This window comes from Cydia strobilella, chromosome 2 (genome assembly GCF_947568885.1).
Source record: "Cydia strobilella chromosome 2, ilCydStro3.1, whole genome shotgun sequence".
Taxonomy (NCBI): Eukaryota; Metazoa; Arthropoda; class Insecta; order Lepidoptera; family Tortricidae; genus Cydia; species Cydia strobilella.
Window position 1 is genome coordinate 1,873,467 of NC_086042.1, and position 22,999 is coordinate 1,896,465.

At 41.9% G+C, this 22,999-nt stretch overlaps 1 protein-coding gene and 1 non-coding gene across 6 annotated transcripts in view; both read left to right on the forward strand.

Annotated features, from left to right (window-relative positions):
• The window catches only part of LOC134755334 (adenomatous polyposis coli protein-like), a 110,452-nt gene extending 92,765 nt beyond the window's left edge, over positions 1 to 17,687 (forward strand). For all 5 annotated transcript variants that reach the window (XM_063691801.1, XM_063691804.1, XM_063691803.1 and 2 more), the window contains 10 exons: positions 201 to 2,142; positions 2,516 to 2,687; positions 3,379 to 3,476; positions 4,961 to 5,112; positions 5,762 to 5,876; positions 6,521 to 6,723; positions 7,829 to 7,894; positions 8,599 to 8,678; positions 10,763 to 10,896; positions 11,777 to 17,687. In XM_063691801.1, coding sequence (XP_063547871.1) covers positions 201 to 2,142; positions 2,516 to 2,687; positions 3,379 to 3,476; positions 4,961 to 5,112; positions 5,762 to 5,876; positions 6,521 to 6,723; positions 7,829 to 7,894; positions 8,599 to 8,678; positions 10,763 to 10,896; positions 11,777 to 15,774 — 6,960 coding nt within the window. In that variant the 3' untranslated portion in view covers positions 15,775 to 17,687. The remainder of the gene's footprint in view (positions 1 to 200; positions 2,143 to 2,515; positions 2,688 to 3,378; positions 3,477 to 4,960; positions 5,113 to 5,761; positions 5,877 to 6,520; positions 6,724 to 7,828; positions 7,895 to 8,598; positions 8,679 to 10,762; positions 10,897 to 11,776) is intronic.
• Positions 17,688 to 22,330: 4,643 nt separating this feature from the next.
• Positions 22,331 to 22,523, forward strand: LOC134755515 (U2 spliceosomal RNA). Its single transcript, XR_010129061.1, has one exon. It is a non-coding gene; the product is annotated as a U2 spliceosomal RNA (small nuclear RNA).
• The last annotated feature ends 476 nt before the right edge of the window (positions 22,524 to 22,999 follow it).

The window sequence follows — 22,999 nt, forward strand, 5'->3', positions numbered from 1 at the left end:
TGTTCACTTATTTTTTTAAACTATAAAAATATATTTGAATAAAAATAATTAAACTGAATTGAAATGTATGTATTTCTAAAGGATTCGTTTACGTACTCTCAAGCATCCCAGCATTCCAAGCATGTGAACTTTATAGTGTTATGTCGTGTTTAAATTTAATGTAAGAATAACAACGATCATGTATTTTCTTTGTTTGTTAGGTAACCGCTGCCGTACTACGTAACTTATCATGGAGAGCGGACACCAGCAGCAAGCAGGTCCTGCGAGAAGTCGACGCCGTCAAGGGCCTCACCAAAGCGGCTATGACGTGCCAAAAAGAAGCCACCCTCAAGTCCGTACTCTCTGCCCTTTGGAACCTCACCGCCCACTGCTCCATGAATAAGGTTGCCCTTTGCTCCGTCGATGGGGCTTTAGGGTTCCTCGTCGATATGCTTAGCTACGACTCCCCGACCAAAACCCTCGCCATCGTCGAGAACGCCGGCGGCATCATGCGGAACGTCTCCAGCCACATCGCGGTTCGCGAAGATTACAGGCAAATTCTCCGCGAGAGAAATTGCTTGAGTGTCTTACTGCAGCATTTGAAGTCCCCCAGTCTCACCGTCGTGAGCAACTCCTGTGGAACGTTGTGGAACCTCTCTGCGCGCTGCCCGCAGGACCAGCAGTTCCTATGGGACCACGGAGCCGTGCCCATGCTCCGCAGCCTCATCCATTCCAAACATAAGATGATAGCCATGGGCTCTGGTGCGGCCCTAAAGAACCTTCTCAACTCCAAACCGGGAAAAACACACATCATCTCGCTAGACACCACAGCGAGAACTATGAACTTGCCTGCTCTGCCTACACTTGGAGCTAGGAAACAGAAAGCTCTCGAACAGGAATTAGACCAGAATTTAGCCGAAACCTGTGACAACATCGAACCGGCGACCTCCCCCACTACAAGCAACAGGGACGAGAAGAGTCTCTTCACGGCCACCGAGCGGCAGATCGCCATGAACCTCAACAGAATGTCCTCGAGCTCGCCTTTAATGGGAGCTCTGACCTCACAAATTTCACTCAGCCACAGCGCGCATCTCGCCAGTTACCTGAGCTGCAGTAACACTTTATTAAAAGGTGCTTTAGTCACTCGATCTACCACAGGAAGCTCTAGTAACGTCAACCGTTCAGACAGCAAGGATTCCGTAACGAGCGCTCATTCCGACACAGTGTTCGAAAGGGTCATGCGCACTGGAAAAGTCCCCGTACCAACACCCAGAAACAAAGACTTGATGAAGAGTGAAACAGGCGGCGAAGCGTTTAAAATGGCCTCCAAACCTTTAGCTAAGGACGGTTTCCTGCGATACCCGACGCAACCCCCGATACCACCACCAAGAACGACCGATATGAGAACTAATTACACAGAGTCCGGTTACGACGTCGACCAAGACTCTTGCGACCAGCCTATAGATTTCAGTAGGAAGTATTCGGAAACCAAAACTAACGAGCCGGAACCGTCTTTAGCTGAAGGCAAACCCAAAGCTACCAAAAAATACAAGAAAGACAGTCCGAGCACCTTCGGAGATTACCAAGAGACAGATTTAGACCAGCCAACGGATTATTCCCTCCGCTACGCTGAGCACCAATCAGAAAACGGTTCAGATATCTCCGAGCCGGCCGCCCACGAGGACACTATCAAACACTTCGCCACTGAGGGCACTCCGTACGAAACCCCCATCATTTTCTCCACCGCCACCTCCATGTCTGACCTTAGAGTCATAGGCAAAGATGGGAAACCAAAATCAACACCAAGCGTGAAAGAAAACCCTGAAGTCATGACGCATTCGGACGAAAAGGATACTTGCTCTATAGAAGATCCTCCGCGACACGATAACGACAGAGCGATAGTTACTCCCCAAAACCCTGAACCGATCCCTGAGAAACGAAGTGTCTTCGACACGAAGTTCAGTTCAGGGATGATAAGTCCAGAGAAACCAGTGAACTATTGTGACGAGGGTACTCCTGGGTACTTTTCTCGAGTTAGTTCATTGAGCAGTTTAGGTGAACCTACAGAAGAAGACAGTTTGGCGAAGAAGAATGCCATGGCTACTATTAATGTAGAGCCGAGCGTTCAGGACCAAAGCGCCAGCTCTTCGAAGGATAAAGAAGGTGAGAGTTCAGTCTATTTTTAGAGATAAGAAATAAATTACCAGGTCAAAGACGAGAATTTTTTTGGTTTAGAATGAGTAGAATAGAAATTAGTTTATCGGTTACAAATTTCGTTGGGTTACAATAAATACCTTGTTGCACGATACCGGCATAGTTTTTCCGTACGGCATTAGAGTGGAAAGAAAAAACGAATGACTAAAAGATTTTGTCATTCTAATGAAAACATTTTTCAAATATCAGATTTTAGATTAATCAAGCAATCTATATTCAATATATATATTATCATTATGACAAGCGCACGACTAGAGATGTCAAATCATTATTTCCGACCCTGTCTGTTTATTTATCTCAACTGTGTTTTTATTTCTTCCAGGTTCCAAAGCGGTGACATTCGCAACGGACCCAGTAGCCTTAAGCTCACAACCTTCCACGCCAGGTCGCTTCGTAGAAGATACCCCGCTTATGTTCTCTCGCTCGTCCTCTCTGGGCTCGTTGCCTGAGGCCGATGAGCAACCGGACCAGGGTTCAGTGCTGTCTGAAATCAGGTCAGTTCACCACACAACGGACCCAGTAGCAGTAAGCTCACAACACAACCTTCCGCGCCAGGTCGCTTCGTAGAAGATACCCCGCTCATGTTCTCTCGCTCGTCCTCTCCAATCTCGTTGCCTGAGGCCGACGAGCACCAGGGTTTGGTGCTGTCTGAAGTCAGGTCAGTCATTAGTGGGTACTTTTACGTTACTTTTTAATGTTGTGGACTGACGACCGTATACCTCAAAATTTAAAAGTCGCACCCAAAGTCATATCAGACATCCGTTTTGAATTTAATTTGTTGTAAGTTTTAACAAAAAAAAGTAACCGATGTGTTCCCTCAAAAATAAAATTGCGCACTTTTAGAAGCAATTTTCATATTTTTAGCTTTTGTGCATAAATTCTTACAAATTTTTAAAGTGCGTCTTGCAAGGACCGTAACAACACCGTCACGACCATTGAACATAGGTTCGTGCTTTTTTTTTATTAGGATTCGAACCGATGGATGGACCCAAAGTCACTAGAGAAAATCCTCAAGATTCTAATTAAATTTTTGGCAATTGATTTTTCAAAAAGTCCACTCTATGAATATTATTTTAATATCCACATGATTGTGAAAAGTTGCCCATTTGCAATCTAATTTACTAGATTTTGTTATAATATTCAACGTGTGTCATCATCCCCATTGATTAGTGTGATTGTCTATAGCCGGCTGACGTCGGGCTGCATCTCGCCGAGCGAGATTCCGGACTCGCCCGGCGCGCCCGCCTCGCCGCGCTGCGCCGACCCCGTCACACCACCACCAGGTATCAACCGTACTGTCCTCCTACTGTCCGTGCTGTCCTACATCCCAATGTCCTTTTGAAAGGACAGGGTCGTCCTCCCCTCCTACATCCCAATGTCCTTTTGAAAGGACAGGGTCGTCCTCCCCTCCTACATCCCAATGTCCTTTTGAAAGGACAGGGTCGTCCTCCCCTCCTACATCCCAATGTCCTTTTGAAAGGACAGGGTCGTCCTCCCCTCCTACATCCCAATGTCCTTTTGAAAGGACAGGGTCCTCCTCCCCTCCTACATCCCAATGTCCTTTTGAAAGGACAAATTAAAAGTCCAACATTTCCAAAAAAAAACATTCAAATTTACAGCTGTACTAAAAAAAGAAAAAATACACTAATAGAATGTAGTACATTCTTAGAGATAACTGACCCTACATAGAAATTTTGCGCTACAAAAATACCCATGGAAATAGTATTTCCAAAAATACAAATGACAGTCTAAAATCTTTCAAGGGTTTCCTAACTACAGTACCAGGGGGGTGTCACTGCGCAGTTTAGGTATATTTGGCCGGCGCACCGCCCGGGACGGTGTATGGCAGTGGGCTGCCGCTCGGCTCGCACGATAGTCGTGTCACGTGGCGCTCGCGCAAAATTGTAAATACGCAATGGCTTCGAAACCTAAATCGCGATCTAATCTGTATAAAAGATAATGTTCTGTTTACGGATGTCTGAATAAACGGAAGAACAAGGAAGCAGAAAAAATATATTTTTTAAATTCCTGACTATATTGACCGACATATTTTCAAAGGAATAAGTACTTTTAGGGATCCCTTATAGGTATAAGTCCGCCTTTGTACATTGTATATATTTTTGTTCTTTTATTGCGTTTGTAATCTGTCTTACGTACAATAAAGTGTTTACATACATACATACTTCTGTGGCATACCTACTTCCGTGAGAATCAGACATACTATCTCCGGCTAAAAATTTTATGTTTACAGAATCAACGTTTGTAATTCCTACATATTTATCTTAAAAATAATAAATCAGTAGGTATAGGTACAAAAACTTGTCAAGTGACAACCCCGTGCCGACACTCGCAGCTCGGTCATAAAACTGCGGCGCGCAAAGAAGATTCACGGTTCGTGCGCGGTTATAAGTTTCTATTTTGCTTGCAGGCGGCGAGTGTAGGTATAATTTTATACCTAAATCTGGCTTTTGTGAAGGAGTGAATTTTCTGTACGGTAGTACTATTAGTTATTCTGTGACAGTACGTTCACATTTTCCGAAAAATATTATGTTAAAGCTTGATAAAGTTCGTGTAGATCTGGCAAATGCGCCGCACGCACGCCTGTTATCATCAAGATGAGCGCCTCTTGCAAGACTCGCTAAAGAGCGCAATCTACAACAAACATGCGTGCGCACTCGCGGCACACATTGCCCCATCTTTCTGCGTGGTAAAACGGTGACCTGGACACACCTTTAAATCAATTTCATCTAACGTAAACTGTCCACAGTATGCGAACCGGAGTTGGACACGCGCGATTGTCGCGAAGTGTCCGTGTTCGAGGAGCGCACTTCGCAGTTCATGGTGGAAAACACTCCGGCGCAATGTTCACCGCCGAACCTGAGCAGTTTGAGCAGCCTCACCATAGAGGAAGAGGTCAAGGTCAGTTTGTGTGGTGTACGTGTCGTACATGTACAGTCAGCAAAACGATTAGCTTAGCACCCCTGCATATAAATATGTACCTGATGAGTAATGATTCTGGTGATGAAATAAGGAGTCAAAATTTTCGTGAATTGGGACTAATTATTACTAACTGCTTGGACTACAATATTTAATCCCCTCTTGCTTACCTGGATTTTTTTTTAATAAGTGAATACAGATGTGGCTAATAATCCTTTGAACGTGTTATGCTATTTCAATCAGTCTTAGTACAAAAAGTACTGAGGTTGACGGACATAGCATTACAAATACGAACGTTTCCGAGAAAATACGATGGCAAAGGATTGTTCACTATGTACTTCTGCAATTTTTCTTTTAATTTTAAAATGTTACTTTATTATTCATTAGTAGAAGCTATAATAAGGCTAAATATCGGTCATAAGTGGCTTCGTATGCGGTAAAGGGTTAAAAATTTCGACGTCTCACCCCCTTAATGTAGTTTCTTCCACTAAAAAGAAATGTTTTTTTTTTTCAAGAATTTTCAATAACGTTTTAGGGTCGTTTCGTTACCGAATTTAAATTTTTAACTTTGACGAAATAAGCAACACGCTAGTAAATAACCAAGTAATCACAACTTATAAATGATTTGCAGCCATCACAGCTAAGCTTGAAGTCCACCGAAGAAAACGGTTCCAAGAATGACGGCAACGAACGCTCACCTGCACCCCGAGCTCTGCCTGTGAGGACGATTAGTGAACCACTACGAGGTCAGTACTTTATGCCATATGTTAGTTGTTATTGTTATCTATAGTGCAACATGCAAGTTGTCAACTCTTTAAAGTCGACACATTTTGAAGAACTCCATTCTGTAATATCTTGAGGAAACCTCGGTAGGAAGGTTCACTCCACAGCTGGGGCCTGTTTGTCAAAAGCTTGTAGCTTGTAATACAAGTGGAAGTCCCTTTTCGACAGCTTTTGTTAGAAAGGGACATCTACTTGTATTACAAGCTACAAGCTTTTTATAAGGGCCCTGGAATATTTACGGAAGGAACATCCTCTGTAACTTGCATTTGCATTACAAGGTATCAAATACTGGCGTTTTTTGCTAGAAACTTGATGTTTTTCTCTAAATTAAATTCAATTAACATTCCACTAACAAATTTAGCTAAAATAACGCATGTCTGTGAATAAAAACATCCAGAAACGCAGTTTGAAGACGTAACTTTATTCCTTTAATTAAGTTTGGATAACAACAAAAATCACGTCTTTCAAAACAACAAATCTGATCAAAAATACCTAGCTAAAATCATAACACACACAAAATTGCATACAATATAAAATAACATAAGAATTTCTTATCTTCTTCTCTTATCTTTCATACAAAATGTGAATATATTGGAAATTGTTTCAGGAACCCAAACCCCTGGCGACACCTGCCAAGTGTACTTCACAGAGGACACACCGGCCATCCTGTCCAAGGCGGGCAGCAACTCCAACCTGTCCGTGCTGTCCATCGACTCGGCGCCGCCGCGGAACGCTCCCGACACCTCCGACAGCAGCAACCTGAGCGACGCGGACCTGCTGGAGGACTGCATACAGAAGGGGATCGCTAACGTATGTACTACGTCTGCCCAGCGTCCTTTACAGAGGACACACCGGCCATCCGCACCAAGGCGGGCAGCAACTCCAACCTGAGCCACGCGAACCCGCTGGAGGACTGCATACAGAAGGGGATCGCTAACGTATGTACTACGTCTGCCCAGCGTCCTTTACAGAGGACACACCGGCCATCCGCACCAAGGCGGGCAGCAACTCCAACCTGAGCGACGCGAACCCGCTGGAGGACTGCATACAGAAGGGGATCGCTAACGTATGTACTACGTCTGCCCAGCGTCCTTTACAGAGGACACACCGGCCATCCGCACCAAGGCGGGCAGCAACTCCAACCTGAGCCACGCGAACCCGCTGGAGGACTGCATACAGAAGGGGATCGCTAACGTATGTACTACGTCTGCCCAGCGTCCTTTACAGAGGACACACCGGCCATCCGCACCAAGGCGGGCAGCAACTCCAACCTGAGCCACGCGAACCCGCTGGAGGACTGCATACAGAAGGGGATCGCTAACGTATGTACTACGTCTGCCCAGTGTCCTTTACAGAGAACACACCGACCATCCGCACCAAGGCGGGCAGCAACTCCAACCTGAGTGACGCGGACCCGCTGGAGGACTGCTTACAGAAGAGGATCTCTAACGTATGTACTACGTCTGCCCAGTGTCCTTCACAGAGGACACACCGGCCATCCGCATCTAGGACACCAACCACGTCTGCATAGAGAAGAGGAGAAGAGGAAAATTGTAACAATGTAGCATGTAGTTACTAATAGAACGGTGTAGTTGCCATACAGCCTACCGCGAGGTTGGAGGCCCCCTCTACCGCTTTTGTATATAGAGACATGTAACGAAATATCGATTGTGACTTTTGCAAAGTTGGTCATTTACTGGAATTTATCTTTGCCATACAGCCTACCGCGAGGTTGGAGGCCCCCGCTACCGCTTTTGCATATAGAAACATGTAACGAAATATCGATTGTGACTTTTGCAAAGTTGGTCATTTACTGGAATTTATCTGAAGTCTCGAACGTTTTTCTCGTGAATAACTTTAAAGTGAATGTTGAATTGAATTGTCAATCATAATATCTTGTTAATTTTTTTTGCAGGTGGTGAAAAACAAGCCGTCTTCAGTCTTGTCTTCAGTTGACTACTCAGCCCGGGATAACGTTTATGTGAGTACTTGCCCATCATTAGTTGCCTCTATATATTTTCATTAATACATACAATTGAATTATTTTTGAAAATTTAGTTGCGTGACACAGCTTCTGGCCAAACAAAATTTATTTCTCGAGTGTTGCGAAATGTATGAATATCGGGATACCACCGTTTAGCCAAAATATTTTTCGCCAAATTTCACTTCCCAACAAACTTATGGCATCAGTTTCATTTCCCAAATGAAATTTTAGCAAGTTTTTTACTTCGCAACCATTTCATTTCCCAACCCCATACTTGCGAAATGAAAATGACGTACTAGGTTGGGTTAGGTTAGGTTGGATTATGAAATTTTGCCAAATGATAATTTGCGTAAAATAGTTTGAGGAGTAATACTTTGGGTAACGATTTTTGGCAATACATTAGTAAACCATGAATATCAAATATTGGTACAGAGTTTTTGACGTTGTGTATATTTGGCATATGAGGGGTTAATATAGTCTGCACCTTTTCAAATGACTTTTTCGTCTAAGACGGTAATCTGTTAAACTTTGTTCCTTTTGTGCGTGCGGTCGCCCATTGTGTACCATTGAGTCTGAGCGCGTGCTACGGCGCGTGCCATTGTCAGAGACAATCAGACACAATGGGCGAATGGCACAAAAGGAACAAAGGCATTTGAAAAGGTGCAGACTATAATAACATGTGTGTTTTTTGTGTTGTACAGAAATCGCTGCCTCCGTATCTCCGGACGTCCACCGAAACCGTGAAGATGTCGCACGAACATGAAAGGAATGTACGAGAGAGGTGAGTTTTATCCTATGGTTTTATTGTTTTACTTTATTTATTTATTTAGACTTTGTTGCACAAAATATATGCAACAATGTACAAATGGCTGATTTAATGCCAAATGGCATTCTCTACCAGTCAACCATAGGGCCAAACAGAGACACATATAATTGGTGCAAGGAGAGAAAGAAAAAAAAACAATGAGTTAGAAGAAAATCAAACTATTATACTTTACATAAGTATTGGTGTCATTTAGTGTTATGATGAGGAAATTTTTATGTTTGAATATGATGGTTATTCATACGCCTGTTAACTTAAAGGTGCCGTAGATTACTTCTCTCAAACTTGCAATGAAATGTTGACATGACTTACTTCAAATTAGGTCCGGAAATACTAAGTATCTGGTGCGATGTGTGAAGATGATATGTAAAGGTATTTTCTCAAACATGCTATGTAATATTGATATTACGTTCTTTATATTAGGCTGGGAAGTATCACGACTCCGGCGCGGCTAGACGAGGGGCCTGTAATGAAATTTCATACAAAGTTGCAGGCCTAGGCCGGGAAGTGGCTCTTTTTTAATTTCCATTTCACATATATTTGTGACACAGCATCATGGCATTCAGCCAAAAAAAAACTATAACCAATATTTGCTTATGGTTCCGAATGACATTCTTCCAATACCCCTTAAAAAAACAATAAACGATAATTAATATATTTTGCAGTTTTATTTGTATCGAATTTACAAAAAATATATAAATAAAACATTATTAACAAATTCCAATAATATTGAATTGCAAATTTACCTTCAAATACAGATTTAAAATATAGTTGGTCAAACCAGTTTGTCAGTAAATAAGAACAAAAAACTATACTCATCCTTTTCTTTTGGGTGCTACTACCAGTGTAAGACAAAGATAGTATGATTATCTCTGTCTATGTTTGAAATGAGACAGTCCTTTGACAAACTATATTTCATTTAAATATTAGCGGTAAAAATGTCTACTCAAACACGCGTTGGTGTTTTTTTAATCGTTTTGGAGGTAAAGTTGAACATTTTTCATTGTGTATCTGTAATTCTATTTTATTGGATTTATTGTGCGTTGTTTATTGTGTTATTTAATATGAGTTCCGACGAAAATATTAAATGAATACCTGTTAATTATACTCCATGTTTAAGGCAACGATGTATGTAAAGCATAATATCAACATAAAAAACTATGTAATCTTAGTTATGTGGCTAAAACTACAGTCAGAAGGATGCAAGGCGAAAAATCAAAGATACATAAATATTAAATATACCTATGAACATTTGTGTAATAAATTGATTAACTACATGTTTAAAATATACGACACGTGTGATAAAGATAGGTACAGGTGGTAGTTATATTTTGTGCCTAGTTTACTTTTAGTTTCTTTAGAATTAAAACTTTGATTTCGTGGAGATTTCTTTATTTATTTCATTGCATGTTTGAGAAAAGCACTATACATACATCGGCGTGAAAAGGGGTTGTCGGCCTCATAACTATCCAGAGGCAACCCCTTACTTCCCGGCCTCTGTAGTAATGTACTATTTATACAGCCTTAGGCCAGGATTACACTTGTAAGTTTTACTTACGTAAGTAGGGACAAAGCTATTTGCTAGAATGAGATAACGATATTCATATCTCATTCTGTAGTACCCTACTTACGTAAGTAAAACTTACAAGTGTAATCCTAGCCTTACACACCTAGGCTTGTAAAGCAGCCGTCTTTTGTTTTGAACAGCTGCCGCGGCCCACGCGCCCAGCGGATCGGTCAACGACACCTCGTAACTCATGAGGCCCTGGTACCTGCTCCGCGCTTAATTAAATTTTTAGACAGTTTTTTTCTCGATTTTGGCCATCGTAGCCTATGGATATTTTATTGCAAGTTTCAGAAAAGCACTATACAAATCTCGGCGAGGAACGGGGTTGCCTGCCGCGTATCCGTATTCTATATCTACTTATAGTAATGTACTATTGATCGGTCGTAAACATTTTATTCGTAAAAAATTTATTTCAGCTCATACAGTTTGAATAGTATATATTGGAATAGAACAGTAACCGTATGTAAATTCCCAGTCCTCGTCCGGAGACGTCCCCTCCGGCGCCGCCGCTGCCGCCCAAGGACTCGCGCCACGCCGCGCCCCCGCGCCCGCCGCGCGCCTGCACCCGCGCACACCCCCACCCCGCGCCCGCGCCGCCCGCGCACGCAGGTACGCCCGCACACACACACACACACACACACACACACACACAGGTACGCCCCCGCACCGGGACACACTGGGTGACCAAGTAGGCCGAGCACATGATTGGCGCGACAGTATCTCGCCGCGAGATAGACTACCCGTCTTTTACTAACTGTATGAATTAAAGGGGCACGGGTAGTCTATGTCGCGGCGAGATACTCTCGCGCCAATCATGTGCTAGCCCGGCAGTGGCCTTAGAACAAGAGCACCGCGACATAATCTCGCAAGCAAGAAAGATTACCACCCGTCTTTTTCTAAATGCATATATTGTTTAGAAATAAACGGGTAGTCTGTCTCGTGGACGAGATAGTCGCGGCGCTTCTATTAAGCCTACTCCGCGAATATAATGCTCACATTTATTACTTGATATATCCCGCATCATTCTCACACGCACGTTGGAACGTGGCAACCCCGGCGATACTGATAAAGAAACGGCTATGAAGGCCCCTGGGAAGTCCCAATTTTTTAAAGACCTCCCGATTGTTAAGTAATCATAAGATGTGAGCATGTCCCAAAAATAAAGTTATCCAAAACGGTTACGTGATATATTTTTATGCCGTAATCGCAAAAAACAGTTCTGATAACCTTCCATACACTTTTGCTCTAGGCTGTACAGGACAAACACAGACAATTGCCCTGTTTCCTTATAATTAACTAACAAATTTAAAATTGTATTGCTTAGGTTACCAAAGTCTTCAACATTTACAACTACTCGCCATAATTCCTCAACAATCTCTCTTATTATTATTATTTTAACAAAAACCATATACATCGATAAGAAAATAATTCGCGATATACCAAAATCACAGTTTTTTTTTATTACATGTATGTCTTTTACTACTTCCAGAACGCAAACGCGAAAGCCGCCTGCCGATAAAAACAGCGCGCAACATATCGAGGCAACTCCCCGCCGCCCACGACTCCTCCAGCTCCCTCAGCCTCGACTCCTTCGGCTCCACCGACCGCGAGATCTTCGAGGAGACCGTCCAGGCCGGCCTCAGCCACGCGAGACACTTCGACAAGGCACACTCTGTAGAAAGACCGACGGATAACGTAAGACACACTAGACATCATAAATCCCTCGATAGAAGTGACAAAATCTCGCAACATCCACCTAAACTTAAAGACGAAGAGTTTGAAAGAAACCTCGCGTCGGGCGTGTATAACATCAAAAGCGGCTCCCGCGTTAGGAGACTGGATCAGGAGTTAGCTCTGACGAGGTCCCCTTATTCGTACCATGGAGAATCCTCTATGGCCCATAGGTTTAGAGGTCATCACTCTAGGTACTACGATGACGGTCCACCGAGCTTACCCGCGAGGATCGACGAGCCCAGAAGACAATTAGAGAGAAGCAACTCCCTGAGCTCCCTCAGCAATGATTCCTTCGGATCTACAGATAAAGAGGTATTCGAGCGCTGCGTCCGAATGGGCATGTCGAAAGCCCAGCCTAAAAGGAGCGAGAAACTCCGCGTGCGAAGCGACGACAGGTCCGAGCGACGCGACGGAGGCAGGCGACGCAAGGACAATAAAAGCCAGGGCGCGTTGGACAGAATGGTCGGGGAGGAGTCTCTGGACCGCGCGCTGCTGGAGGAGGTGATAGCGCGTGGCGCGGGGGAGGGGGACGGCAAACACTCAAAAAACGTTCCCGCGCCGCCGGCGGCCGCCCCCGCCGCCGGCGGCGCCGCTCGCACACCCAGCACGCGAGAGCCTGGCTCTGATGACCTCTCTCTCGCTCCCTCCCTCGACACGTCCCGGGAACCTCCAGCTTCGACCCTCACGAGTGACAGCCTGAATCGCTCCAATGAGTGCCTCGCGCCGCAATCTGCGAATACCACTTTAGACTCCGAAGTCCGCGACGAACTTAACCGGTCCAACGAGTCTTATGCGGACGTCCTCGACGGATCTTGGAGCGACGAGCCGAGAAACTACGAGGCGACGACGTTGACGAGAAAGAAACTCGAGTACACCGATATTAAATACACGGAGAAGGCCTTCGAGGAGTCCAAACATGACACGTGGAACGACAACACGTGCCCCGATGATGTGACGTTCCCGACCATAAGCGGCTCCGTTCATATGGTCTCCTCCATCAGAAGTGAAATCGCAGATGCGGCCTTAGCGTTGCCGGATTTACTAGAGAAAAGTGAACCGGTGATGTCCACCCGACCCGATCTCACCAACAAGTTGGATGAAGACACGGTCGCTTCGGAACTGCAAATCACTGAAGACAATCAACTCAGTGATGTCATGCTCGATAACATTCCCGAACCCAGCTATACCTCCCTAGTTGACGACGGGGAACAGAAGTTTGATTCCCTCATGGCATCCGCTATAGAAAAAGAAGCGGCCAGGTTAGCAGCGCAACTGAAAAGCTCTACTTACGGCATGGAAAACAGTGTGACGTCACTAACTTCTTTAGACCTAGACAATGTAAAACCGCCGTCACATTTAGGCAGTCTTCTCTCCTTAAGCGCTTCGGGCCAATGGGATGATACGTCGAAAAAATCCCAAAAATCGCGCAAGAAATCCCTCCCCGTCGCCATGATGGTTAGGAGAGCGCTCAGCAACTCCATGCACCAGGGAAGCTCTGAACACTTGGACAGCAATCCTGTCAGTTTTCTCGACAATGTCAAACCACCTTCGGAAATGGAGAATTTGGACATGGAAAGTAGCATGGTGTCTGTGAGCAGTATAGTGTCCGAGGTGGCAGATAGAGAAAAGACTCCTGTAGTATTTGACTTCAAACAGCCTATTCAGGATTTCCCTCTATGTCACAACTTTAATCTCCTAGACTTGGACAAAGTCAATCCTCCATCGCTGTTTGATGAAATGGCAGAGTCCACAGTAGAAATAGAGCCTACTACAGCGCATCAGCTGCACGATGAAGTTTCGAGCACCTTAAATGTAGTCACGGATATTCCATCCGGCTCTGAAAACTGCTCGCCTCTACCATCAGACATTAGCAGCGTCGAATCGACTCCAAAGAAAACGAGAGACTCCAAATATTTGACTCCTAAAGAGAAACGAAATGTCGCTAAAGATAGGTATCAAACTTATACTATAATAGACCCACCATCTGAGTCGGATGTTCTGACAGTGTCTTCTGAAGAATTTATGACGTGGACCAAATCAGAAAGCGACAGATCAGACGACTACGTCACAGCTAATTCAGAAACGAAATCAAAGAGGAAGATGAGTGCTAAACAACGGCGGTTAGAGGACAGAGCTAGGTATCAAACGCAGACCGTCAACATACAGAGCATCATACAGGAGACAAAGGCAGTCGATCCGCAAATCGAGAGCTTAAAGCAGCGACTAGCCGCCAAGAAGACCATGAAACAGAAACGCATGGAGGACGCAGAGAGATTCAGGACTAGAACACTCAGCGAGGACATCCCTCCATCCCCCACGTTCGTCACCAAAGACGCCAGCTTCGAAAACGTGGAAACAACTACAGGCTACGACAGTCTGTCTTCAAACGAGCTGAACCACCAGCAAATCATCGACGACAGACAGGACGATGTCTTCAGGGAAACTGATAGCGGGCACAACGAAGACGACTTCGAACTAAACTCGACCCAAATGCAAACCTACACTAAGAGCTTCAGAAACTATCTCCCCGTCATAGAGAGCCCGGCAGCGGTGGATATCTGCGTTGTCAATAACTTAAAAAACATAGAAATGACCGCGTCATATCGAAGGGCCTTGCAAAGCGACAAGGTTCAAAACCCGAGCAGCAGCGATTTCGCCAGCTACGAAGGAGACACACACTCCGACAACGATTCCGAAGAAGAAGCCGCTCCGAGACCTAAACCGAAGATCACCAAACCGGAGAGACGAGATGGCAGTCTAGATTCAAACGACTCGCACGAGAAGGAGGAGCCCAAAGCGGTCAGGGGCAGGAAGAAAGCGGCGTACGTCTCCCCTTACAGACGAAGCATACCCCCCGCTAAGAAACCTGCCAATGCGCCAACTAAGGCCCCAGTAAAGGCCATAGTGCCTTCTAAACCTAGTGCCAAAGCTCCAAGTAAAACCCCCACGACTTCCAAACCACCCAGCGCCAATACTTCACCTAAAAAGACTCTTAACAAATCTCCATCCAAGATAGCTCAAAAAGCCGTCGCCATTCCGCTAGTAGCCGGGAAACCTTTGCCTCTAGAACGACAGGGCACTTTCACAAAGGAAGAAAGCTCAGTCCCCGCTAAAGATTTACCGGTTCCCGTAGCAGAGAAGAAACCAATCGTATCTAGATACGCGAAAACCACCCCTAAACCCGCTGTTAACAACACGTCTCCGTCTAGATTGCCACAACTTAACCGCTACTCGAAACCTCCTCTAAAGAAAGGCGGCAGCAGCGAGAAACCTGCGCCTAAGCCCAGATCCGCCATGAGGAACTCCGCCTCCAACCACAGCCTACAGAGCAACGATAGCGCAAAAACTGTAACTCTAGCTTCCAGGGGCTCCAGACAAGGCAGCACTTCCAGCGTCAACAGCGTACAGTCTTCCAAAAACAACTCTAAAGACGTAGAAAGCAAAATAGCCAGTCTGTGGAAAAGGGTCGAGCAGACTAAGAAAGTAATCGCCAAACCCGACAAGCGGGTTTGGATCGAGAGCGACAAAACGGAACAGCCGAAACTAATCCGAAGTTCCACCTTCGAGGGCCAGCCCAAGCAAGCGCAAGTCTCCACTGCGCCTAAACAGAAAACTGCAATAGGAATTAAAGTGTCGCAAATTCCCAGTTTGAGGCCGAAGTCTACGCCGTCGAGGATCACCGCGCCTCCCGTGAAGAAACCGGTCACTACCAGAGTGTTCACGAGGAAACCGGCCACCGGACCAGTCACGTAATGTGTCAAGTATTAAAAAACTCAGTGAATGACGTTTATGACTCGTAGAATCAAGTGCGGATCAATTGGAGATGTATGGAATATTTATCGATGAGAGGTGTCATAGTTGTTTCAACGAATTTTAACGCCGTGAATTGGCGTTTTAAATTAAGATACATTCGATAGGCTAGCTAAGTGTAAGCCAAAACAGTTATAACTCATTTCATTGATAAAGTTGTTAATCGGTCACGGCCAAAACTGATACATGTGTAAAACTTGAGTGGAATGGATGCGAAATTGGATATTTAAGGAATGTTTGCATATTTATTCAAATTATCGTTTAGGATAATGACAATTTTATTATGCTTGTTTAAGCAAAATAAATCGATCAATGTTTCTACACACACAGATTTCACAAATCGAATGGACTTTCAGTTGATTAATAAAGTGATGATATAATAAAAATGTGTTTCTTTAGGTCGGATATGTTTGTTAAAACTGAGACTAATGTATTCTACAACTATTTTGCTAAGAAAAGCTTAAGTCTCTTGACCATGCAATTAAAAAAGATTTATGTATAACCCTTTTATCTCTATATAATGTTAATTTGACTGCAAGTTTAAAAACCTCAATTGTCATTCTATAGTTTATTTTCTCTATGTATATTTGTTGCATTTATTTACTTTGGGATATTGACAATCCCTTTCTGACTGCAGTTTTAGTTTAAGATATCCTTTTGTAAAGTTAGCGGATGACAAGAAACCATGTGAAAATGAACCTATACTTACAGACAAAAAAAAGTGTTGCGTACGTAGGTATGAAATCTAACCTAATATGTTTTATGACAGATTTTCTATCACTTTTAGCGCTTTTTACTTAATCTTTACAATGTAAGTCATTTAAGTCTTATTAAAATAACCATAGTTTTTGTTCCTATCGATCCCATATTGAGTTGCCTTCCGATTTTCGGTTGAGAAATATGAGTTTTCTCACTGACTATCGTATCTATACATTTCGATGTAAATATTTCACAATATAACTAGATAAGATTACCATAACACAATTTGTATATTTTTCATAATATCATAAACTTAAGTAACGTAAATTGGAATGTCACGTAGTTTTGCTGTAAAAATGGGGACAAATATGGTATTTGCCTCAATTTTTCACGTCTAGTCAGTTATAATGTTATTTATAAGCTAAGCCCCGAAGTTACTCAATGGGCTGGATATAGGTTGTTTTTTTCCTTCCAATTATTAGTAAATATCCATTGTAGTTCTCTCTTTGATGCATATGAAGAAGTAAATCGTCACGAATATTTAAATCAAACTTAAATATATCTCCTTGTCGTATTTATATCGGTATTGATAAATGGTTTATTGAATCGATATAAAACAGTACGGCAGGTAAAAGTCATAGTGAAGAATTCTAAGAAACACGTACATACTTACGGTCATAATTTCCAAATAGTTTAAATTTTCAATGCTTAAAGTCAGGAAAAAAAATGCTAGCAATAGCGATTATAATTCGACTGTTACTTTGACCATTTCGGACTATTGAAGCAGTCAATATTCTCGTTTGAAAAGTTACGAGTGTTTTAAAGTCTACAGTGGCCATCAGATATATCGAAGCGGCCGACTAACGCCTTGGCAATAGAGGCGTGTCCAAATATTTGTGAGAGCTTCTGTCGCTCCGATATATCTGATACGACTGTACCAACATTTCGTAGTATTTTTCTGACGAACCCATGGCTAGATAGGATAAATAAGCTTCCCCGTGACGTAGTACTGATTTTCTACCGTTACACGTATTTAAGGAATAGCATAATGTACTCGGTTATCCGCTGTTGTAGCCATTATTCTGTTACGCCAGTTTAGGTAAATAATTATAGTGATAAGGTGCATATTTTGATGGTAATAAATGATATTTACCACATTTTGTTTGTTTTATTACAAATAGTTTACTTTTCGAACCCGTCTATAAAATTTAACCTAGAGGTGTTCTATCGCACAGATACGTACAGATCGATTCACAAGAGATTCATTAACCAATAAAATGGAAAAATGGTGGCTCTAACTGTATGTGTACCCAGAGATGGGCAAAATGTAATCGACTAACGATTAACGATTAAGATTACAAGAATTAATTGCGACTGACGATTGAAAACGACGATTGATCAATCTTAGTTGTATAGAGTGCAACTAATTTAGTTGCAACTAAATTAGTTGCCGATTGATTTCGGACAACTAAATTTTGTAATCGACTAATTAGTTAGACTATTTTCTCGCGACTAATGTTAGAAGCAAATTGAATAGAATACCTCTATAATAATAAATGGCTATGTTGACAGACTGATTAGGACATCTTAACGGATGTTTAAAAATAAAATAGTCATGTATTACTTACGATATTTTGACCGTTTCTAAGGAGTGAGATCTGTTCTCACTATTATTTTGCTACTAAAGTAAGTAAGTTTAATGACCACACGTTAAAAACAAAATAGACCGCGTATATAATAAACAACATGCAGATGTGTCATTCAATAGAACGTGTTATTTTTAGAAGATGCGTCGGCACTTGCACCAAAATGCAACAAACAACTTCCAGTTCCAGGTAAGTAGAATTATCCCATTGTTTTGTCACCGCGTGACACTAAAAAGAGTTTTACTATTGTCAGAGACAGCAAAATATTGATAGTTTCTATGTCTAAGATTTACTCAGTATCGTATAATTCAAAGTATTAATAACTAGCTGTGCCCGCGGCTTCGCCTGCGTGGAATTCGGTCTGTGTCAGTGAGCGGCTAATTCACCCCTAATTTATCTCCCTGTCCCCGGGAGACGGAACTTAAAGTAAAGTTGACAAATGGATACGCTAGAGGACTGTAGTCCAGACAAAATATTTTACAATTAGGTACCTACCACCAAAGATAGATATAACTCCGTAATAGATGGATACAGTCTAAGGAAAAAACGTGCCTCGAAAATCACGAAAATTTGATTCTCGATCAGATGTCGCTACTACCTTTTGCCTACTCTCGTATAGAGGGCGTTAACGGTTTCGTTTGTTATTATTTAACAATTTTAACGCATATCAGTGAAAGAACATGGGTCAAAAAAATAAAAATAATTAATGCAAATAAAAAAGATCGTTTATCCATATTTAAATACATTTTATCGTATTTTAATAAATCTTCATTTTTAGTTTTAAAGTGTGTCGATAGATGGCAGTGTGGTTACAAAATTTACTATGACAGTACCGCTCTATAATATTACATCCTCTTTGCTACCACTAAATAAAATTACACTCCAAAAGGTTTTTGTTGCCCTTATTCAAATTTTTGACGTGATTTAAACGGCATAGAGTAGTAGGTGTATATCGAACGATACAGTACCATTTTTGTATTTTTACGTCCTTGACGTGGTTTTTCTTAGACTCCTGAGACCGTGCCCCTTGTGGCCGCAATGCATTGCGAGACTTTCGCGAAAGATTCGATTTTTTTCGGGAAGGCATGGTAACGCGTATAAGTCCCAAATCGTTTGACATTTACTGAAAAATTCGTGACCATTATTAAGAGGAAAGGGCACGGCCGCTTCTCCATGCAAACGCAGTCTCCATTTTTTGGATAAATACTACCCTATGTTCTTCCACGGGACTCAAACTATCTCTATACCAAATTTTATCTAAATCGGTTTAGCGGTTTAAGCGTAAAGAGAAATTAAAAAAAGTTTTTTTCATTTTTTTTGTGTTTTCACTCGGGAATGGTGTCATTTTGATATCATAAATGAATTCGGCATACCCGATTTATACAAAAACGATACCTAACTTGGCCTAGTAGCTAAAATGATATAGTTATCAAGATAAAGTTTTTAACCCCTTTTTCCATGGGGGATGAATTTTTAAAAACGCTGAAAAAAAATTCTTGCTTTTTAATATAATTAACGTTTTGCAAAGTTTTAAGTTCCTGACTTAAAATAAAATTTGCACCCCAAGACAAACTTTCATCCCCTTTTCAACCCCCTGAGGGGTTAAATTTCCAAAAACGTCAAAATTAGTTTTTTTGTAATCGTCTATCATACATTTCTAAGAAGTTTCAAAGCATTTGTAATGGATTCAAACTTTCAACCCCCTTTTAACCCTGTTAGGTGACGAATTCTTGAAAACGCTAAAATTACTTTTCCTGTATTATAATAATATGCCCATTATACAAAGTTTCAAGTAACGCACTCAAAAAAAAAATTGAACTCCATACAAACTTTCAACCTCTATTTCACCTCCTTATGGGATGAATTTTCAAAAACGCTGAAATTAGTTTTCTTGTATTTCAATAATATATCTTCTTACGAAGTTTCAAATTGCTAGCTTAAAATAAATCTTGAACTCCATACAAACTTTCATCCCCCTTTTTAACCCCCTTAGGGGTAAAATTTCTCAAATTTTTATAGCCTATAACCTGGCCGTGGATTTTTTCGACAGATTAGTAAAGTTTGCATCAAAATCCGTTCAGCCGTTTTCATTTGTAGCGCGGTCAAATAAACAGACAAACAGATAAACAGACAACAATTCTAAAAACTGTTGGAATGTGTTCTGTTATCGATTCTAAGTATCCCCAGCCAATTTTTTTTCGAATATCTTCCATGTACAGACTTTCGACCCTCTTCCGCTTTATTATAAGTATAGATGCACCAACCTACTTTATTGTTTGCGATTTGTAAACAATACAGTTTTTCGCTATTTGTCGTTATTACCAATATATCGTTATAATAATATTATGGCATTATTTGCATTGTCATTCAAGCATTTCAAATTAAACGTGTATACATAATTTTAGCTCAATCGGATGAAGAATATCTGCTTCAAAATAAGTCGCAAAATTCTACCCAAACTAACATAGTTACAACATACGAGTACCTCCGTATGTTACATACATACGTACTTGTAGTTACATATTGCAAGATAAAAAATGCAAAAACGGGCGACTACGTAGTTTTAATATAGATTTAATCGTGAAATTTAGTCGATTGAAACTAAAACTAATTTAGTTGTTAGTCGAACATTCTCACAACTAATTTAATCGCAACTAAATTAATCGCGATTAAAAAATGACGATTGATATTTTTAATCGATTGATTAGTTAACTAAAATATTAATCGATTAATGCCCATCTCTGTGTGTACCGATACAGGCTAGGAGGATATAACCAACGGAGACGCTACGTCTGTAATTTGCTGTATAAAATAGTGCCAATTTTTGCGGGGGAGGGGAACGTCAAATGCATGTCAAATGTATACGTAACGTCAAAATAGCCATGTCAGATAAACGTCGGTCCATACATTGTGTATGGCCATTGGCCGACTATTTTTGACAGAGGGGAACGCCTTTTAATGGCTACTCATTCATACAATGAAAGCAATGAAAGTTTCGTTTTACATCCATTCGTGACAGCTTTTGTGAATCGACCTGTAGTTAACTACTATTTGTCTTATGACAATGGTTTGAGATTCGATTTTGAATGAACATAGATTTAAAGTTACCATAGTCGTTTTTTTAACTATAAAGTAATATGCAATACATTTTCTATTCTATGCTACAAACAAGTGAGCGGTTTTTTTTTTGCTATTTCCTATGGGTAGTAGTCTGGCAAAAAGAGTAGAAATGAAAAAGTGGCAACACTGTAGTGTCGTCCCTTTTTTCTTAGATTGATTTGAAAGGGACGACACTACAGTGTTGCCATTTTTTAATTCCTACTCTTTTTTGCCAGACTTCATAGTTTAAAAAAACCGGCCAAGTGTGAGTCGGGCTCGCGCACCGAGGGTTCCGTAGTTTTTAGTATTTCTTGTTATAGCGGCATCTGTGAAAATTTCAACTGTCTAGCTATCACGGTTCATGAGATACAGCCTGGTGACAGACAGACGGACAGCGGAGTCTTAGTAATAGGGTCCCGTTTTTACCCTTTGGGTACGGAATCCTAAAAACAGACTATAGCTCTGAAATTTATTTGTACCTTTACATTAACTGATAAAAACAATATCAGTGCAAGGCAGCTATTGCTGATTGATTGTGATTGAAGGCAGTAAATTTAAAAAATGTAGGTGCGAAGGGATATCGTCCCATATAAAATTTGAATTTTGCGCCTTTTTCTACTAATGTTATAGCGGCAACCGAAATACATCATCTGTGAAAATTTCAACTGTCTAGCTATCACGGTTCATGAGATACAGCCTGGTGACAGACAGACAGACGAACAGTCGGACAGCGGAGTCTTAGTAATAGGGTCTCGTTTTTACCCTTTGGGTACGGAACCCTAAAAATGTAGGTGCGAAGGGATATCGTCCCATATAAATTTTGAATTTCGCGCCTTTTTCTGACAAGTTTTGCTTGACCAACTATAATTTAGGCACATTCGTTCCACAGACCTCTCGCTCAGGTAAAAAGTGAGAAGACTCGAGCAGACTACGCTACGAGTTTCGTTTCCCAATTCCCCGCTAGATGTCGCTGTACCGGCGCCATAGTAAGGCTACATCGCGGTGTTAAGATTTTTTCTGAATCAATGGCGTCTCTCGGTTTGGTTTTGGCAGGTATCGCTTCTCGGCCTTTTGGCTAAGATCAAAGTGTAGTATCTGTTCTTTTCAGCTTAATATCTGAAAGTTCCCTCACTGAGGGACCAGTATATTAAACTGATTTTTGTAAACCGATGGGATGTTCGGGGCTCGCTCCACTCCCTTCACGGGTCGGCCCGGCATTGCAGTGCCGCCGGGATTGGCCCACATTATTCAATGAAAAATTTATAACTCGATATAAGAAAACTGATGTATAGAGTGAGCACTTTATGCTTACTTATTTTTCTCCATGGCCTAGGTTAGCATTAAAAAAACATACAACAGCTATTATGATCCTATAGAAAGGGACACCGCCCGACCGCGCCGCTCTTCAAATGTAAAGCGAGGTTTAGACTAGCAAGAACTTGCATGCAATTTACGTTATATTGCTGACTACTAAGGTAAATTGCATTCAAATTGTTTATCAGATACCGCAATGTAATGAAAATTGCATGCAAGTTCATGCTAGTCTAAACCTCGCTTAAAACCTGACGGTAACCAGTAATAATGCAATATATGATCATTGTCAAGAGGGCGCTGTTGTTGTGCATGTATAGGGTGACAGTTCAGTATAGTATGAAAAAATTAGTTCCAGTGAAATTCCGCAACATGGCGCGTGATCATATATTCCTGGTCAGGCTTTAAGTTGA